The 21120-nt window shown below is 30.0% G+C and overlaps 3 protein-coding genes across 3 annotated transcripts in view; 2 read left to right on the top strand and 1 right to left on the bottom strand.

Annotated features, from left to right (window-relative positions):
* Window positions 1-20303, bottom strand: part of LOC130649564 (TATA element modulatory factor-like) — a 34323-nt gene extending 14020 nt beyond the window's left edge. Inside the window, exon 1 of the mRNA XM_057455860.1 lies at window positions 20091-20303. Coding sequence (XP_057311843.1) covers window positions 20091-20235 — 145 coding nt within the window. The 5' untranslated portion in view covers window positions 20236-20303. The remainder of the gene's footprint in view (window positions 1-20090) is intronic.
* Window positions 1087-4811, top strand: LOC130649567 (dopamine receptor 4-like). Its single transcript, XM_057455863.1, has 2 exons — window positions 1087-1772; window positions 3218-4811. The coding sequence occupies exon 2, from the start codon at window positions 3240-3242 to the stop codon at window positions 4320-4322; it is 1083 nt and encodes a 360-aa protein (XP_057311846.1). The 5' UTR covers window positions 1087-1772; window positions 3218-3239; the 3' UTR covers window positions 4323-4811.
* On the top strand, window positions 5523-7222 carry LOC130649566 (beta-2 adrenergic receptor-like). The gene has a single exon (XM_057455862.1). It carries the CDS (start codon window positions 6076-6078, stop codon window positions 7186-7188), a length of 1113 nt encoding a protein of 370 aa, XP_057311845.1. The 5' UTR covers window positions 5523-6075; the 3' UTR covers window positions 7189-7222.
* Window positions 20304-21120: the final 817 nt, after the last annotated feature.

Raw genomic sequence — 21120 nt, 5'->3', positions numbered from 1 at the left:
CACAACTATTTTAAATTATGTTAAACTTTTTTATTGTGTTATTGTGCGCGTTGTGATAAGGTGTTGGACATCACCTGGGCGATATAAAAGTTTTTGAATATTTTTTATGGATTTGCTGAAAATCATCAATTTTATAAGTTTAAATATAGAAATCTTTATAGCGTAAAGTAAGTAATGTTCTTTGGAATAGAATTCCATAAAAGTTAAGACAGGTTAAATGTTGTTTATCATTCCTAGCAGTGAATGTTTATAATAGCAAATTCCAATCCACAGCCAAACAAGGATGAATTGGATTAACTCTATAAATGTTTGGAGTAAAAGATAACACCAAAAACAAATAAAGCATTTATAAGTTAAATACACTTTTTTTTTTGGTTAGTCGGTTTTTATGAACATAAAAAATGTCAAGCATAACTTTATTAGAAACATAAATTGTACAACAAATGTTGCAGTGATCGATTTTTTTCAGTTGCAACTGTGTTACTATCGCACAACAAGTACACATTTTAATGGAAACCAAACTTAAACAACACAAAATTTTATCTAAGGCTCAATGCTGCTTCGGTAATTTACAGGCTCGGCTCAGTTGTTGCTTATTTCTTGATTGTTGACCATCTACCTAATAAGATCAAATTTCACGTGTTTGCTTGCTCATTTAGAGTGGTTTTCTAATTAAAACCAAAATTCTTTCAGCCAAATTTCAAGATTTAAGCTACATAAAAGATAAACAAAGATAGATTAGCTTAAGCCTTCAGAGTAAAAACAATCACAATAGTAAAAAAACACTATTAAAAGTTACATAAGCTGTTGACTAATAAATTCCAAACAAGAAGGTAAGTTTGTAGTCGATTCCAAAAAATTTAAAGTTATAGTCAATAACATTCTTTTTGTGAAGAAAAAATCATTTTTTACCGCATTTTCAGACAATAAAAAAATGCAACATCATAGAAATCTCATTAATAATCATTATGATTAAATAGTCAGTGATAAATCCATGGGTTCGTCAGTCTTTTATATGTTGCATTTCGTGTTTCCATAATAAATGCATGGGTTTGCCCATCCTTTATTTACCGCATTCTGGGTCTCGCTACTGTGGTTACCATTTGGTGTGACACACAGACGTATATGGGTAATATAATATAAATTTTAAAATTGTGTATCACTTAACTTTGCTCAAAGTATAACAAAAAGCGCAGATTGAAGAAAGCCTACTACATTCCTACTACACTATGTCAATGAGGAGTGCCAGCATGACACAAGCGCATGAGATAGCACACAAAACAGAACCTCAACCCAAACAACCACACACTTGATTGTGAGACAATATGTAAACAAACCAACTCAAAATAGAATTTTTTCTTTTTCCTAACTAATGACGTAAAAGTTTTAACAACTATATTGAGCAAAGATTAGAAATAGTAAAAGTTTTTTTAAAAAAAGAAACAGCTGAAGAACAAAAATGAAATTTCATCTTAAAGTGATATATGGACCAAGAGAAATTATCTGAAAAAATAATGGTTACTTAAAAATAATAAATATCAAATCGTGGTAGTATTACAATGTTAAGTAGTAGTAATTATAAACCAAGGTACTTGCAATTCCAAAATACAAAAAAATACAACAAAAATTTGGAATGTTTGTGGCAAGAAGCTCTTATAATACAAATACCACAACGAAAAGCAAAAGTAGTTTAAAGGCTAATTTCACATGAGCAAGCATTGAAGTAAAGTTTCATCTAACCAAGCGTAGCTGTAATTTTGCACAAAATATAGGTAAGATATATTTTAAAGCAGATTTGCAACAAAGTAGTACAATATTTTATATTTTAAAATTTGAAAGGTTTTTAAGAAAAGAAGAAAATTTAGAGGTGGAGTGTTTTTTCTGACATGTAACATAGTTAGCCGTTTCCTGTTTCAAACTTTCTTGTTTACAATTCAAAGAAAGCTAATAGAATCTAATAATACAACTAATTAAGGGATTTTTATATCTCTTCCTTATCAAAACTGCTAAATTAAAAAATAATAAAGATAGAATACAAGACATAACAATATCAATTTGTCACTAATTCGTTAATTTGAGATGCTAAATATAAATGACATCTTCACAATGTCCATGGAGATAAGTATAGAAATCTTATTGGAAGTCACAACAACAACAAACATGAAATCACACAATAATTCTCATTTACATAAAGGAACACGGTAGTTGCATGACATTTATATTTTTGTTGCTATTCTTGTTATATTTAGAACCTACTATGACAGAGAGATTTAAGGTTCAAATAAAAAAAAAATTATAGCTTGTTATAAACATTCTGGTATAACTGTATTTCAGGCTTATTACATAGTATCTTGCAGTAATTTGATTTCTAAGACAATAGTAGAAGTTATAATTTTTTTGGAAAGTTGATATAAAAGGGAATAGGTATTTGGGTCTGGAATAGCCATTTGAGTATATATTTTAATAATTTTTATTTCAACCACTGTAAAAGGTTTGTAGCCAACGAAACATAATGTTAACATAATATTATGATCTATGAATGAAGAGGATGGTGGTAATTAGAACATGTAATTACATACAAAAATAAATTTTTATGGACTGACTAAAAAGACTCATGGGAAATATAATTGCTACTTTGAATAACTTTTAACAAAAACAAAGTTCAATATAGAAACAATATATTAGCTTTTAAAAATCATGACTTATTTATAAACAAGTGGCATATTTTCCTTTTTGTACAAGCAAATGAACAATTGTGCTTTTTTCATTAATTATTCAAGCTCTACTTATAAAATGCGCCTGTGACATTTTTTGTACAAGCAAATGAACTCCTGTGCTTTTTTTCATTAATTATTTAAGCTCTAGTTTGCACCTGTTAAAATAAGTTGTATTAAAAAATGAGAAGGAAAGTTTAAATGAAAATTCGAGAGAAATGTTATGTCCAAATAAAATTAGCATGTAACTAGTTAAAATAACAATGCTGTGTAACAATGAATATTAAAAGCACAATGTTACAAAATAGATAAAAAATCTAGCTATGCTACATGATTTAAATATTTTTAGTTGGGATTTTGAATGATTATTTCTATGTTTACATTTTATTCGAGGCGAGAGAAAAAAAAAGAGTGATCCATGCAATAATGCTTATAATTTTTTTATATAACCTCATAGTTAGATCACATCATAATTCTATTTAGCTATCAAAATTTTTTTTTAGGTAACAACTCTAATGATCAACAATGGAAGATAAAACATCATTCAAGACAGCAACTATAACACTTGTGAGTCTGCTGGCAATACTGGCAACGTTTTTAAATGCAGTATGCATCTTTGTAATTGTGACATCAAAAAAACTGTTGCAGAGACCTTCAATGTATCTAATTGTAAATTTATTAATTGTTCACTTCCTGCAAGGCTTGGTGGTTTTTCCTTTTTATGCTGCAAAAAAAGAAAAATTTGAATCATTTAAACAAAATCAAATTATTTGCGATGGCTTTCGTTTCTCCTACATGGTTACATTTTATGCCGCCATCTGGAATGTTTTACTTATCAGTGTTGACCGTTTCTTGGCCACATGGTTTGTGATGCGGTATAGAGAAATTGTCACAAAGAATAGAGTGATAGGTATCATTGCGCTATGTTGGGCATATGTCTTATCCCTGTGTTTAATTCCATTTAACTCTGAGGAATATATAATAAAGCAATCAGTCTCCGCTTACAATGCCTCATCAGACACCAGAAACACTACTGTCTTTTCCAAAGTCCACGCAAAATGTCGGTATCAACAATCATCACTTTGGACAACCTTAATGCTTGCGTGTAATTGTGTGGTTCCATATGTTTTTGTAGTTTTGTTTTATCAAATGATCCTTTATCAAATACGAAAAATTGAGGGGCGGTCAAGATCAGCTACTACGAGCAGTTCATACTCAGTTGAAAATCAAACAAGGGTGGAAGAAAAAAGAGTACTAAGTAAAAAAACTAACAAAAAATGTGAAGATGTCGAAGTACGCAAAAACAAAAAACTCACATATCTGGCTATGTTTTTATCAATTTCTTATTTCTTTTTTTGGTCACCATCTGTCATTTACTACATCCTGTGGAGTGTCTGTCCAAATACTTGCTTTTCAAAAAACTACAAGACCTCTCCAGAAGAACCATATGTTGGCTTTCTTACAAAATATCTTGCGTTTCTAGATGCACTTGCAGCACCATTGATCTATTGCTTACATCATGAAGAGTTTCGAAAAATAATGAGACAAAAAACCGGGCGAAATAAAGAACAAAGAGAGTTGTTGACAGAATCACACATTGCTGAGTAAGAGACAGTGATTTTAAACATAACAAAGAATGTCTTCATCAAAAATTTGCAAAAAGAAGGTAAAGTGTAGATAGATTGCAAAAAAAAAAGAAAATGTAGTTGGAAGAGTGACAATATAATTGCGAGAAAAAACATTTTAAGTATATAAATAATTAAAACATAATTTAGTCAACAAAGTCCTTAGCAGTTAGAGCATGTGATTTTTCAGTTATATTTGCATCTAAAAAATGCTTATTATTATCAAAGGATTCGATGTTTTGTTATAAAACTTGTTTGTCAACCTTAATACCGATTCTATTCATTAAACAATTAATCAAAGCAGAGCTTGCAAAAATGTACTATGAATTAGAGTCACAACAAAATTTCCCTAAAGTGATGGTTTTCATGTTGTCCATGACAAGGTTTTTACAAATTACTACCTGACGATATTTTAGGCTAATTGAAGATTGTATTTTAATTTTGTTTACTCAAGGTAACAGTGAAAGTATCATATGCAGTTATTAAGCCTCCTCCTTATCCTTTAATGATTGTCCTTAAATAAATGGCTTTGTTGGAAAATGCAAATTTAAAAGCATCAATTTTAATTAGTGGTCACTCTTCGTTAAACCATTTGTAATAACAGGTGTCATGTCTAAAAAGTCAATGCAATGATGTTTTCTTTCTAAGGTTTAGTGCTGAGTAACCCAGTAAAAGGGTGGGGAGGGGGGATCAGTCACCCCTGGAAATTCTGAACTACTGCCTTATTCTTTAAAGGTTACTACTCATTTACAAAGATTGCAGCTTCTATTTCATGTTCAGCTGACTTCAGCAAAATTTTGAAAATGTTGACATTATTGATTGATTGTTGTAAATATTAAAATTCTCCAATTTTGTTTAATTACAGCATGAAATTTTAAACTTGTTTCGAACTTCTTGTAGCTATAATAGGGTGCCAAAAACGAACATATTCCTTTTAAATTTATTAGACTCGTTTAACCTCCAAATGAGATAAAAATGAACTAGACATAAAAAAAATGGAATGATTATGTGTTCTTAAGTGTAAAAAAGGAAGGGCAAAAATAAGGTATACAACAAACAAAGATCACATGAGATATGTATCTATTATAACTCAGGGAAAGATAAATATAGGTTTTTCATCTCTTATTTTCATCTCTGTTTGTGGCACAATTTTTTAAATTATTTTTATTTAACCCATAGATTAAAACTCAAAAAATGTAAGTACCAGTTTTTAAAAATAATTTTTTTAGTAATTTTGACAGGTATACTGAAGCCTTTCTAGATGTAAGTTGGCAAAGTTCCAAATACAATGTATACAAGATGGAGTAAACTATACTGTAAGACTTGAAGGCACAAAAGAGGAACAAATAACAAATGTTAAGCGAGAGTGTCATAGGATACACACATTCAAATACTATGTAAATGTAGTGTGGCATCTTTATAAACAAACCAACAATGATTACGGAAATACTAATGTTTACATTACAGTTCATAGATTAAGAAAAATAAACAAGAACAAAGACTTCTTCTTTACCTAATTTGACAGTTGTTTAATCTTAACTAAATTGATAGCAGCCACATCTTGGCAAAGTTGATTAAAAATGAATCAAATCCAGCTGTGAACTATTCATGTTATCGACAACTACTTTAAAATACTTTGTTATCAAAATACAAACTGAGCTTTCAAACAAGACCTTAGTAAAGGTAATGACAGTTTCACATTTCGCAGTGTTTGTGTATTCAAAGAAAAAACCATCATGGTGCACATAACGGTCATAATCATACTGCTATGCTTATTAGCAGTGGCCGCCACTTTTGTAAATGGAGCGTGCATTATAATAATATATAAATCACGAACGTTAATGAAAAGACCTTCAACATTTTTCATTCTAAATTTATTAATAGCCCAGTTGTTTCAAGGTCTGGTTGTCTTTCCCTTTTATGCTGGTAAGAAAGGCGACATCTCTGATAAAATGTGGAGTCGACTGTTCTGTGATGGATTTCGATTTATGTATATGCTGACGTTTTATTTGTCAACATTGGGGGTCTTGATAATTGGTGTGGATCGCTTTATCGCAACATTTTATGCATTGAGATACAAAAGTATTGTCACAAGAAAAAGAGCATTAGTGACCATCTTATCTGTGTGGTTATATACATTATCTCTTTGTTTATTGCCATTTCAGAAACAAAATACCACCAAGCAATATCAAATAATTAATACAAGCAAGCTAGGTGAAAATTTCACAACAGTCACAATATTAAAACATGAAAGTAACTGTACATACATCCAGTCAAAAGTTTGGACTTTGTCGATGTTGGTTATAAACTGCTTGATACCATATATAATAATAGTCTTATTATATCGAGTTATAATACGAAAAATTCGCCAGCTAGATCATCGAATTCGAACAAGGGCACAATCATTATGTAACATACATGCAGTGGATTGTGAAGCTATTCTAACGAAAGGAGCAGAACAAAACAAGACATTGACCAATGTGTCCATTTTTTTATCTGTTGCTTACTTATTTTTCTGGTCACCTTCAGTGATTTATTATACTTTGTTTTATATTTGTCCTAAAGCATGCTTCATAGATGGATATACACAGTCGAAAGCTGAATTTTACGTTGGCTTTGTGACAAAATATCTAGCGTTTCTTGACTCTTTAGCTGCTCCGTTGATATATTGTTTCTCTTATGAACATTTTCGAAAATATTTGACATTTAATTGTAATTTATTGGAAAAATCATCATATTCGCCTGCTGAAGCAAACACAGAAACCATTGTTGAAAAATACCAACTACAAGGGACACATTTTGTTATACTTAACCGTAGTAATGTTTATAGAAAAAAATATAGCGTATAAATAATTTGTTAGTAATATAAGATTTATAAGTTTACAGTGCTGACAACTTCCTAAAATCACCTTTCCTGTCACCACCGTATTAAAGTGAGGAGTGAAGTTGAAAAAGGAGTGGAGCTGTAAGATGGGGAAAAATACCTGTCTCGTATAACTTTCTTTGGTTGTATTATGTTATAAATATGATAGAAGACAATTATAAAGTGATGACTAAAATGATGCCTGTCTGTGATTTTGAGAGACATCATTATTTGGCATCTGATTTTAATATTTAATGATTTCTTCACGGAAAGTCTCACTACAGAAACTTCAAATAATTGTAATTCTTATAAGTTCAACACTGTTATAGACCCAATGCACTGTTCATTTGTTTCACATCTTTGTATAGAAAAAACTATTTTAAGGATCAAACACTATCTGCTGAAAAATTAAAAAATTGTCTCTTACTAACAAGCACAGGTTGGGCTACTTTATTCAAGTGGCCCATAAAAAAAGTGCACCCTGCTTTGACAGATGTATTTTTGTTTATTTAACCTCAAGCTGAATAATTTTACAGGGCGAAAAACTAACAAAACTACAAAAAATTACTGATACCAAAGAAATCCAAAGTTGTAGAAAAGAAGTGCCCATAAAAATGAGCACAACAAACAGTGTGCTTTAAAATATATATATTTTTAACAATTTTTACGCAACTTTATTTTAAAATGGCGATATTTCTTCCACAAGGAGTTTAGATGTAATCTCCAAACCATTCTAATAATAACCAAAATATGCCATATAAAGCAAAGGTGGCAGGCTTTTTAAGCAACTTGTCTTTATTTTTTGAATTAGAACTTCTCAATGTTCATTTTGCTAATAACATTTACAGAAAAAAACGAGTTCATGGTAGTTATCGTAATGAATTATTTAAGACAAAATTAATTTCTGCTTTAAATAGTTAGTGTTCACGTTGCTGTGCTGTGACAACAACAAATAAAATAATAAGTAATCACCAATCAATGATTGGTGATTACTTGTCAAGGAACAAAACAAATAGGGGATAAAACCATGTAATGTAAGATGTAAACAGCTCTATTTGAAAACTTGCACTGCTAGTAGTATGCCTGAGGCAATAACAAAAACATTTTTCAGTATCTGGATCATTTTGTAAATGTTTGGCTTGAAATAGCAGAATAGAGTGTGGCGGTTTTATCAAAAATTTTGACTATTAACCAGGCTTTTAAATTAAATGTGTTTTCCACTAAAATGAACTGAATTGTATCCACAAACAGACAAATTTCCATAAAAAAATGGCCATAATCCAGATGCATTTGCACCAATTGATAAAAATTCTTGAAAATTTGTGTTACTTTTGTTGCTTAACCTAATATCAGTGTTCTTTAACCACCATAGATCAGAAATTTCACATTGAATACTCATCTGGCCTAAACTCAATTATTTCCCTTGAAGTTTTTTCCTTAAAAGGACTATTATATTAAAATCAGGAAGTATAACTAACATGAAATTACCTTTTTTAAAAATCGCTTTACACTGGTCCAAAAACACCTCATAGCAACTTTCAAAAATATGCTTTAGAATTTTTTTTACCTCTTACCTCTATTTTATAGAGCTTGAAACATCCATGACAAAAATGTATAGGATATGTGCTTTTGACAAGGGTTAAGGAGATATGAGGGTTTAAAAGTTTTGCTGATGGCTGCGAAGACTAGTTTCCAAGTTATTTGACCTCAAACTTAAAAGTGTAAGCAATGAATTCACTAATCTTATTTATTGTATTGACATCAGTCTGAATACATCGCTGTCGTGCCCTAATGTCTACAAAGTTAACAAAAAAGACATACTTTTCTTGGATACTTCAAAGAAAAATGAACACATCCACTTTGTCCGGTACAGACAGACATAGCCTTCATATTATTATATAGATATATGTTAAGCGCTTGACTTATACATGTTTGTAACAACTTATTATTCACAAATTAGTCGTTAGTCTGTGGAAAATTGATTTGCCACAGACTACTCACATGACACGGACTAATTACTCTGCCAATTATGGTATCCTATTTCTTCTTGCACCCTTACTCTGTTGTTAGCACGAAGTTAAGAAATTTACTTAGACAGGTCTAAAAACTGTGATTATAGGTGCAGTTATAATTCTGTGCTGATTTATGAACACCCTGGTTTTCAAAAAAAATTCAGAAGGATCACAGGAATATAAGCTACCATTTGAAACAGTCAGAAAAATACAGGTGTTATTGGAGAGAAGGGTGTAAAAACACTTTTCCTGTAGTGCTTGAGTGCAATGCTGGTTCACTCTGTTAGTTTATTAATAAAATATAATTAATTTTAACATAAGAAACTCGGTTTTCTACATGTTTTTACAAGTGTCAAGGACAAAAACTTTCTTGGATTAACAAAATTTATCAGTCAGTGATGGAGTTGCACGAATTTGGAAGAGTTTTGTATGTGAATTTGAGGTATTTTTGAATTTCAATACTGAGGGATGATAGATTTTCATTAAAACAAACTTTAGCTACTGCAAAAACTAGGGTATGACAAATACCAAAAATGTAACAGAAAAAGCAGGCTAGCATTGAACAATTTTATTATGGTTTATTCACTCATGTCTGTTGGTCAAAACCAAGTCATGTTAAAAAACACATAAGATCTTCAAGCTGTAAATAACAAATGAGATAGTTTCATTGACTTTGCTTTGACACGTGATTTTTCACGGGCTAAACACCAGTTTTTAGAAAAAACAGAATGTGAATTTAGCTGGTACTTATATTGAAGTTGCCCTTTTTTTTGTTTTAGTAAATTAGTAAAAGTAATAGTAAGGCACTTTTTTTGACTTATTGATTCCCTTAATTAAAAGTTACTACCTCTCTTCTTGTATACAGTTTCATTATTTTGGTTTTTACAGTAAGGAATAAACATTAAAAAATACTAGTAGCTGAAAATAATAAAATTTCTTTTATCAAAATCTTAAGAAAACATAAAAACACCTATTACCCATGTTGCAAATAACTGCAAAAGTAAAGGTATTAATAGCCAGATAAATTCTGTAGCATTTTGTTTTGCTTTTATTAAAGTCTAGTTCTAAAATTATGGCAAAAGGTTGCTTTTCATGCTTCTCCCTTGCACCTTTTTAGCTTTACACCATGATAAAATCTTCAAAATGTTGTTCACAAAAAGGAATGTAGCTAGCTTGCTCAAAGAAAAAGGAGCCAAAGAGGTATTCTAAAAGCGTATCAAAGGGTGCAAGCGGAAGGGGGTCTTCGAAGAGCTTACATATCTATGCTTTAGAAAATTATTGCAGTGTTTTTATTTATCTTTTCTGTTAAAAAAATGAGTGGTTATTTCAACTTTAACACCTTAGACCTGCCGTAGTTACCAATTGTCCTTTTTTCAAGTAACGTGTTATAAGTAATAATCATCAAGTTGATTTTTAGGGAGGGGTGATCTGTACACTCAGGAAAGAGGTGAGTCGAAAGCAAAGCGTACAATGGAGTATAAGATTGACGATTTATAGTACGTACACATTATTGAATAGACCCATTATAGTAGTTGTTGACACATGATTTTTGTTTGTTTTACTCGCATATGACTGGTTAATCCTTGAACTATAACTTTATTTTTGGGTTGCTTATTTGATCAATCATATATTTTCTTAGTGTCAAAAAAAAGGACAAACTTGATGGAGATCCTAATTGGAAAAAAAGGTTGTACTTGTAAATAATTAAAGGAAAAGCACGTCTGATATGTTACAACCAGTACATCAGAAGGTTTTTTGGCTTGAAGTTGCAGAAAAACTTGCCACCATTAACATGAACTGGTGCATATATCTATAGATTTTGTTTTTGCTAATTTAGTAGTTTGTTTTAGCAGATTTTATAGATTATATATGCCTTTAAATTCTTTAACCTATAAATTAGATTTAAAAACATTAAAGCTGCAGGTCTACCATTATGGTAACCGTTGGCCTGTTTTTTAAAATACTTTTTGTTTTATGGTATACACTTTTCATGTGTGTGCCTAAAAAAGTGTTATTTGACCTAAAATCTTATTTTTTGATTGGGATTTTTTAATTCCTTTTTTAAAGATTTAATAAAATTTTATTTTAAATGCTTCACAGACTGCATTTCAAACATTTCGAAAGTATCAATTGTGCATGCAAAACAATATAAATATAAACCAATTTAGAATGAGGTAGAATGTAGCATAAAATTTAGCCATATTTCACCGCATATAATACTGTGCAAAATAACGCTTTAAAAAACTTACCAGAAAATATTTTGTTATTCTTTTCGGATCAAAATGGTTGTAAACTTTGCTGCTCTTAAAAAAATCCACTAGAAACAAAATCGAATGTGCATGTAACTTGCAGATTTAAACCTAGCATAGAAGCTTGCAGAGGTAGGATGTGCACACGTGATCAGATTAAACGCACTGCGTATCCTTTCATTGTGCACTTCTCATTGGTGCAATCTGGACTCCAGGGTTTATAAAAAGAGAAAACCAACCCTGGGGTCAAGGTTGGTGTTGGGGCTAATCATCGCTTTGGAAAATAAGGGGTGCATATGTATCAGCTTTGAAAGAACAACTGTCGTATCATGGTAAAGAAGGGGCAGCAAGTTGTTGCAACTAGTATACTAGTGTTTTAGTATTGTTTCCACTGACATAACTGTTGTCCATTTCAGCCTTAAACGTAAAGGTGCATCAAGTAAAAATTGTGATTTAAAATTTTAAAAAATTAAAATTTTGTAAACAAGTTAAATTTTGTTGAAAAGAACTGAGAAAGAAAAGTTGTTTTATATTCTTTCTTTTTTATCAGTTATGTTTTTGATATTATTTAAAATAAATATCCCAATAAAATGAAAATCAAAAAATTTGAAAAAAGTAGGGATCTGGGCGTTTTGTGCATTATTATCTATTCAAGCATGGGTTGAAGGTGAACAAACTACTATTAACAGTGGCCCAGATGAACACTGCAACCTTTATCTTAGAAAGAACAATTGATCTAGCATTTTCATAAAGCAAAGAACAAACAACATTTCCAAAAAACGATTTTGAAAGTACTAGTTTTCTTTTAATATGATTGCTGACATATCCATATTTTCTCATTCCACCTGTTTTTCCTCATTGTTCCCCTTAGTCTATCCCAACTTACTTATGCATTTCGTTGCCTATTTGAGCCTACTTTCCTCTCATTTCACTCTATTTGTTCGCCACTAGCATTTATTAAGTCTTTTATGTAGCATGTATGAAGATTTATGTATTCATGTAGCATGTATGAAGATTTTATATTTTATATTATTTTATTTTCACTAGGTGAAAAAAACAATTGCATATTGATGGATGCCAAAATATGTTTAATAACAATAATAATTTTTGTTGCTTGGTTTGTAATTTTTGTTACTTAGATTGTAATTGTTGTTACCTGGGTTGTAAAGTTTTCCTTGATATTGTAACCTATCACTAAAATAAGTATGTCAATCAGACGGAGTTTTACAATTATGTTTGGAAGAAATTCAGGGATATATTGGTAACTTGTAATGGTTGTAGTATTCTTTGGTTATTTTTACCAAAATAGCTTAATACTGTTTTTAAACATCTATAGTTTTTGTGTTACACATTCGTAAGTTCATTTTAATCAGATTTTCATATGCTTAATATTAATATAAACCTTGGCATGTTGAAGGGGAACTCCAGTAAAAATCACTTTTTTCTTTTTTGTTTTATACATACTCAGAAAAGCATAAGAAATCAAAAAAAACTTACTTCACTTGTTTTCCTTATTTAAAATTGTTGTACTAGCCTTCGCATATTCAAATTTTTTCTCAAAAAATACAGACAGGCACAATTTCATTTAGGACAGGACCCGATTATAAATAATGGCATCACATCGTGCAGAATGTTTAAGCGAGCGCAGAGAACATTCATGTTAAGATCTATAGCTTACATTTAAATCGATTTTTGTATGTGATTTATGTTAAATCTTTAAAAAATGGTTAGTTGCTCTGCGTTTCGATGTACCAATCGATCAGAGAAATGTAAAGAAGTCAGTTCTCACAGAATCCCGTCTGTGAAAAAAAAACTCAGACAAAAATGGCTAAACAAAATACATCGTGCAGGTGATCTACCAAGCAATCAAAGTTTTTATATTTGTTTGTCGCACTTCACAGATAGTTCTTTTAAAAGAGATCTCCAGGAAATAAACTTCCATATTAAAATATTGCCACTTTGTAAAAACGCCATTTTAGCTAGTGAATGTGATCAAAGTTTCTCATTTTTTCTCGTTTCATTACTTGTACTTGTATCCACAGAACACAACTAAATAACGTTTTGTACATTTTTATATCAAATAAAAACACTGACAAAAAAGATTTCTAGTTACACATGTATCTTTCGTAGCGCTTAAGTTTCTATTCTTTGTTTTTTAAAAATAAAGCTTTTTTGATAGAAGGACCTGCCGAATATTTTCAGGGGGTAAATGTGACCATTTTCTTTATTCTTTGTTACTGTTTAAGGCTGCATGTAATGCTGATAATGCAGTTTCTAAAACAGCTTTGTCAAAACAACCACTTATAAATCAGTAGCTTCTGCAACGCATTTATGACCTACCTAATCATAAGAATCATTTATCACGACACAAACATTATTCGAACTTTCGATCACGCATTTCAATTGTCCTCCATCATGGAGAAATTTTACCGTTACATAAAATTTGTTTGCATTAGTGCGCAAAAAGGCATGTGCGGAGAAGTGATATTGCTGAACTGTGAAATAAAAATAAACTGGCTTGTAAAGTAAAAGCAAATGATAAAGTTTTTTGATGAAAAGAATGCAAAAAAGCGAATAGATATATTTTTTATTTCTTTAAAAAGAAAATATTTTGCTAAGAACATTGCTTTCAGTCAGTAAAAGACACCTCGTCACTTTGCATCATTATTAATTTCTCCCTTATGAGAGCTTACAAACTTTCTACACGATGTGACATATGCTGATTTATTTACGCGACCTTGCAAATTTATTTAAAGTTGAAGATTTCTACAGACACAATTAAGGTATAAATAAAGATTTTTAACTATTGTAAAAGGTTTATTTTGACATATTTATATATTGTCTTATCAAAATAACTTTTTTTTCAAATATTTTTTTTTACTGAAGTGCCCCTTTAAAGAAAGCACTAACAGTGGGACGTAAGAGTGTCATTATTTTGTTAAAGTTTTTTTTATTTTGAAGAAGGCTAATTTGGATTTTATAGCATGTGTGTATGCAATGTGCTATAGATTCTTAAGTATGTCAAAATTAAATTTTAAGTCTATTTGAAACTGAAATTAATTATATCACAATATTATACAAAATTTTTTTGACAATAACAAAATGTGAAGTGGAAAAATATATTAACTTATTAAACAAGAATTTTTGCTTTTAGGCATTCTCAATTTACATAGTATCTACAAAATCAAAAGCATTTGTTCAAACTTTAGAAATGTGTTTTCATAGCTGCAACAAATAAAAATAAATAAATAAATAATTAAAAACATCTTAAAAATACTTTTATGACTGTTTTAGTACATTACTCTTCCTACACAAAAACCACTGCATGTGATATGTGTCGTCACATGAACAAGATGTTTAAGTGATTTTAATGGATTAACAATTGCAGGAGAGGACACGCCTTGCTGTAATTAAGTTCCTTTTCATCAATTTTGAAGTAGAAAAATGAAAGGTTATATTACGGGATCAACACTAGAGTTTTTTTTTGTTTCAGTTGGCAACTATTGAAAGAAAATATTTATCCCAAAAACAGCTCTTCCCACAATTTAGGAAGTGCTTAATACGCAATGTTATTTTTGTGGCGAATTGATATATCTGTTAATCTCCTTCCAAGTTGTTGATTTAAAATCTGCTAATTTCTCCTGGAAGAAAATGTGACATAAGAAAAGAACAATTTTATAAAATTATTGAAACTCTAAGGAAGGAACATGAATTATTTTTAAAAAGATAATGTTTGTATAACTGTTACAAAATATCTTCTCCCCTTCTTTGTTTGTTTAACAGAAAACAGAACAGTTTAGTATTTAATGTTTATTCTATAAAATTATCACTTATTAAATAAACAACAGAAAACATAGACATTAAACTTTTTTTGCTTCATTTTTAAATACAATGTTAGGAGAAACAATGTTACAACTCAAGTAACAAAAAATGCATCAAGGTACAGAATACAACGCTCTAGGTGTTCTACCGCAAGCAGGATGAAGATACACACTCCTACGCATATGAAACACTTAACCTTTGATCATGAACATAATTATTTTAATTATGCTAACTAAAAATGGTAGGAAGGATGTTATTCTCATGGCAACAAACAAACACTGTCATGTAAATTTAACATGCTTAATATTTCTTGAAATTTTGTAAGTGGAAATGTATCACATGGAAAAATCATGAGAAAAATAGAAAAGATGTTCATTTGAATTAAAGAAGGAATGGCATTCTATGGCAGCAAAAATCCTATACAATACATTGGTAATATCAAAATACAGAAGGCTTTAATACAGTCTAGTTTTAAGTAAAAATGAAAAAGACTTTCCAAAAAAACAACATAGGAACTGAAGCATCTTTGAAGAAATAAAAAAAAAATAACCACAAATAACTACAAATAAGCTTAGCTTAAGCTTTGGCTCGTGAAATAACAATGAATCACGTTTTGACGCAAATGAAAAACCTTGGCAGACATAAATACCGATTATAAAATATGACTAATAGCATCTTGCAGCCACATGTTGCATATTGCATAGGACAGGAAACATGCTATAGATTGTGGTACAGTTGTAATTATTAACCAACCTAAGTAATCAATATAATTTATTCCACAGGAAGTGGACACATAAGATGTAGCAATAATAACAATAAATAAAAATATGGACAATAAAAAAGTTAGACTCGATTTAATAACAATTTTTTCGTTGACACTAGAACAGAAATAAACCATTCCCATACATTCTATTTTTATTTTTATTCTACAGTTTTGATTAAGATTAGAGTGTTTATTTTTATTTTTACTTTTTTATATTTCCTTGCCTTAATCTACTTTGTTTGAAAACCAAAGTAACCCTTATCACCTTTGCATATACCTACTTTTTATAAGTATTATTGTTATTTTTTAAGTTTCTGTCTGGAAGTAAAGCAGAAGTGATTTTAAATTTTAGTTTGAATGTGAACACCTTGGAAAGGAGAATTTTAACAACCCATCAGGCTTTAGAAATCACACTTTTTTTATTCAGATCTGTTATGTTTTTGAATGGGTATCCATTTTGAAAAGTAGAGCTTGTATTTCATTAAAGCACAACTCGGAATAAACAATACTTTAGATTCTTTAAAACTTATAAAGGAGTCACCTATCCCATTTATAAAACAACTGCTTCTTTTCTTTGGATATTATTTTGTTTGTATCGTTGTAATTAGAAACGAAAGAAAAAACAGCTAGGTAAACACAACTGAAGTCCTTATTTCCTGAATTGGGGATATTAGTAATTGACCAGTAATAATCAAATCACCAATATCGAATTACAAAAAACAAACATTCTGACACATATAAAAAGACGAACATGCACTCACATAAAATGTCAAAACACATGTGATGTTCACACGGACTTGTTTATTTGATACTTGTGTGAAAATTTAAAAGATTAGCAAGTAAACAAAATAAAAAAGTGCAACAAATTTTTGATTTAAATATCTTAAAGAAGGATCAAAGATACACAAATATTTGTGTTGACATAACTCTTTACTTTGAAGACAAGGGGAATTTAAAAACATCATTGTGTCAGTTTGGTTTAGGTTTGTTGGCTAAAATCAATCATTAGAGAACAGTTATATTTTTAACTCATGCATGAATTAAAATCAATTTCTAATTAATTGCTTCCTAAATTACCGTTTTATTTCTAAAATAGCCGTGGTTAGTGCAAACACAAGACATTTACTCAACACCTTGTTAGCGTCACCAGCAACCATGAACAATCATGAAGAAGAATCAGAGACATTTTGTACAATCAGTATAGTTTTACTTGGAATTTTATCTGTAATGACAGTAGCATTGAACAGCTTTTGTCTTCATGTAATACGAACATCAAAACATCTGTTAAAGAAATCATCAACTTTTTTAATTATAAATTTGCTTGTATTTCAATTGTTTCAAGGATTAGTTGTGATACCATTTTATATTGCTAAACAATTTCATCATTTGCCTAATGTATGGAAAACAGCGATTTGCAATGGATTTAGATTTTCATATATGGTAGCATTTTATGGTACATGTTTAGGTGTGCTGTTAACAACCATTGATAGATTCCTGGCAGTATACTGGCTGACAACTTATAAGGTTCGACTTACAAAAAGGCGAGTAACAGGACTTAGCCTTGCGATTTGGATCTACATTCTTGTCTTATGTGCCTTACCATTCTTTAACAAAGCAGAAATTACAAAAACAGTATCTAACTGTGAAATACATGTAAAATGTGATTATAATCAAAAAAAGATATGGACAATAATGATGCTGACTGTTAACACTGCTCTTCCTTACTTAATAATTGTAGCAGCATACATTTATGTCATACGTCGGGTAAAATTCATTGAAAAAAGATCACAGCCAAGAAACTCTCTATGTTTTGATGTCACCTTAGATAATCAAAGAGTAATAACAGTTAAACACAAAGACTTGACAAAACACAAAAAAATAACATATTTAGCACTGCAACTATGCATCGTATATGCATTACTTTGGCTGCCATCTGTTTGTTACTACACCTTACAACATGTATGCCCAACGTGTTTTACACAAAACTACAAAGATTCATGTTGGTCTGTCTATACAGGATTCATAATAAAATACATTGCTTTCTTTAATGCACTAGTAACGCCAGTAATTTACTGCTTTTATCAAAAAGATTTCAGAAGGTCAGTTAATTTACGTCGAAGCACACAAAGTATAGACTCTGATAAAAGAAGTTTAATACCGAATCAAGTTTGACGCAAAATTAAAAACATATGTTATACATATAGAAATACATGAAAATATATGTAGAATAAGATTGTAATTAGATAGAGTATTTTTTGTTTAATAATAAAACTTAATTAAATATATATATCAAATTTATTGAAAAGATATTTTTTTCCTAGAAAGGGCACACAGATTTTAAAACTCTTCAGTCCAATGGAACTTAATAAAAAGGTATTGATAAATTTTTAATATCATCTTAAATCTAAAAATCATTCTAAATCTAGAAAACAGCTATGCAGGTTATGTGGGTTGTATCACACCTATAAATACTGTTCTTTTTCTGTTATACCACAAAAATCAATAGAATCTAATATATTTAACTGAAATATATACATGAAAAACTAATAATGGACAAATAAATATCAATTCAATAACATTAGAATTTTAAAGTGGTTCTTAATATCCCAGTTAAAACAAAATTAAATTTGATTGCAGAAATTAATTTATTTTTCCACTTGTCAATAAGATTGTCGTCAGTGGTTCATCAATTTTTTGTTTTATTAAGAAGGTTGCCTGGCTTGCATATATTCTGCTTGAAGACTCAACAAAACATACAATAGGATCAATCCTCTTACCTCTTGCTAATCCTAGAGCAGGGTGGCCACAGATAAAGGCAAATTTTGGGATCAGATTTTATGAGAAAGCACTAAAAAATGTGTAAAACTATTCCATATTTTAGGGGACTTTGCCCAAATTTTAGTAGGAAATAAGGAGTTACTAATAATCAAGCATTTTATTTTAAATACCAAAGAGACTGTCGATTTTACATTGCAGTAATTGCAAATGTAATTTATCATGCCTGTAAGATAAACATTGCTCAATCTGCGTATAAAACAAAATAACAAATAGAACTTTAAAATATTTTTTAGGAGATTTCAGGAGTTATTACTCTGGGTCCATAGTTTAGGGTAGTAAGAAACTTTCTGTAGGGTCTTTGTTTTTTACGTTATTCAGGCGATTAGGGAGGTTTTGCACTTACTACTAATTACTATTATCAAATATCAAACATCAAACCAAAGAGTTGGCATAATTAAAAAAAAATTAAAAAAAAAAATTAAAAAAAAAAGCATTTTATCCATAGTCTTTATTGAACAATTCTATCTTTTTTTAGAATTAGGAATTCAATTTTTTCACATTTCCCTTTGTTGAGCAGCCTTTTTTAAAACAGGCTGGGTTACTATATATACATATTGAACACTTTTATTTTCAATATTGAGCATATTGAAAATAAAAAATTGATACACTTTTAATATAGAACTAATCCGTTTTTCTAGAGAGCATTACATCTTTCCATACAAACCACATTTTCCCGTTATAATTTAACTTCAGCAAACCATTGTCATAAATTTCATCACACAACAGAGGAGCTTCCTCTTAAAATATCTTGACCACAGTCTTTAAAAAAACAGAAGATTTAATGAGCTTTTTCTATAGTTTTTATTTGACTTTGGTAAAAAAAGTTTTTAGGATTGCAAATATGTATTTGTATTATTAAAAAAATGATTTGTTGTTTATACTTGTTTAAACTAATGCAAATATATGTATTGTGTTAGATTTTTATGTCCCAAAAACAGTTCAGGCATTAGTCATGTACTACCATGTATAATTTCATGTTGACATAACTTCTTGCCTACTTCAAAAAGTTGTAGTTAATAAAATTTAACTTTAAACCTTGAATAAAATATTTTTTTAAAAAAATTATATATTTCTAATTTGAAATAATACCTATTACCATAAATTTGAAATAATACTAATTACCATAGTTCAAAAAATCATGTCATAATAGCAATTAAAAATATATTTATCAATGAAAGGAATAAAAACAAATGAAAGTATATACCATTTGACTTCTTCAGCAAAACAGTGTTTGGAACAGTGTCGTCATTGATATCAAGAACTTTATCAATATTCTGTTGCGCTTGCTTCAAAGCAGTCTTTGCAAACTTAGAATATTTTGAAAAAGAGCTTGTATCAAACCAACTCATGATTGTGTGATGTTGATATTGTTTACTATTTGAAAATCATGTTCTAAACATAACATGCATATATAATGAAATTTAGTGAAAGCAATGTTCAACTAAATAATGGCATACACAAGAGTATGTTTGCCCAAACATTCACCATTTTCCCATATATACAATTTGAACTTGATCCTTCTCTACAAAAATATAACAAGCAATTCTGCATTCATAATAAATAAACTTAACAAAAAAAAGAAAGATCAATTGGTCAATACATTTACACATCTCGCCATCACTATGACTCATTACTTGCCAAATTTAACCAGCCCTGTGACTCCAAATGTACTGAAAGTTAACACTATCAAGTTGCTATGGGCTAAGGCTGAGATTGGGGTAAAGAACTAAGCAAACACCAAGCAATTTGCCAGGATAAAATAACAGCGTTGAAGCAAAAACAGCAAACGTACAGCTAAAATCCTTAACTTGAATTTTACACAGTGACTATTGAAATTGGAATCTTATATAATAATACGGAGTGTTTGTGACGGTTATGGTGGATATCGTTATTTCCCTTTGATGTTGCCGGAATTTTTTTGAAGTCGCCGAAAAAAGTATGTCTTAAATGTTAAAGCACGATGTCAATAACACTACTTTAACGTCAATATCCTATATTAAATTAATGAAGCCATTACAGAGCACCTAAAACTTTTAGGCCAAATAACTTGGAAACGAGGTGGTGCATCAATAACTTGTCACAGCATAGGTAACTAGGGACCACGTATAGGACTAATTTGGGTAATTTTCCCAAGCCTGGGTCCCCAAATCCGTTTTGGAATAAATGGGTTGACAACATCATCAAAAAACCTTTAAACCCCAATATTTCTGCAACCGTTTGTCAAAGATACATGG

This window comes from Hydractinia symbiolongicarpus, chromosome 7, assembly GCF_029227915.1.
Source record: "Hydractinia symbiolongicarpus strain clone_291-10 chromosome 7, HSymV2.1, whole genome shotgun sequence".
Classification (NCBI taxonomy): Eukaryota; Metazoa; Cnidaria; class Hydrozoa; order Anthoathecata; family Hydractiniidae; genus Hydractinia; species Hydractinia symbiolongicarpus.
This window is presented reverse-complemented; position numbering and strand designations above follow the sequence as displayed.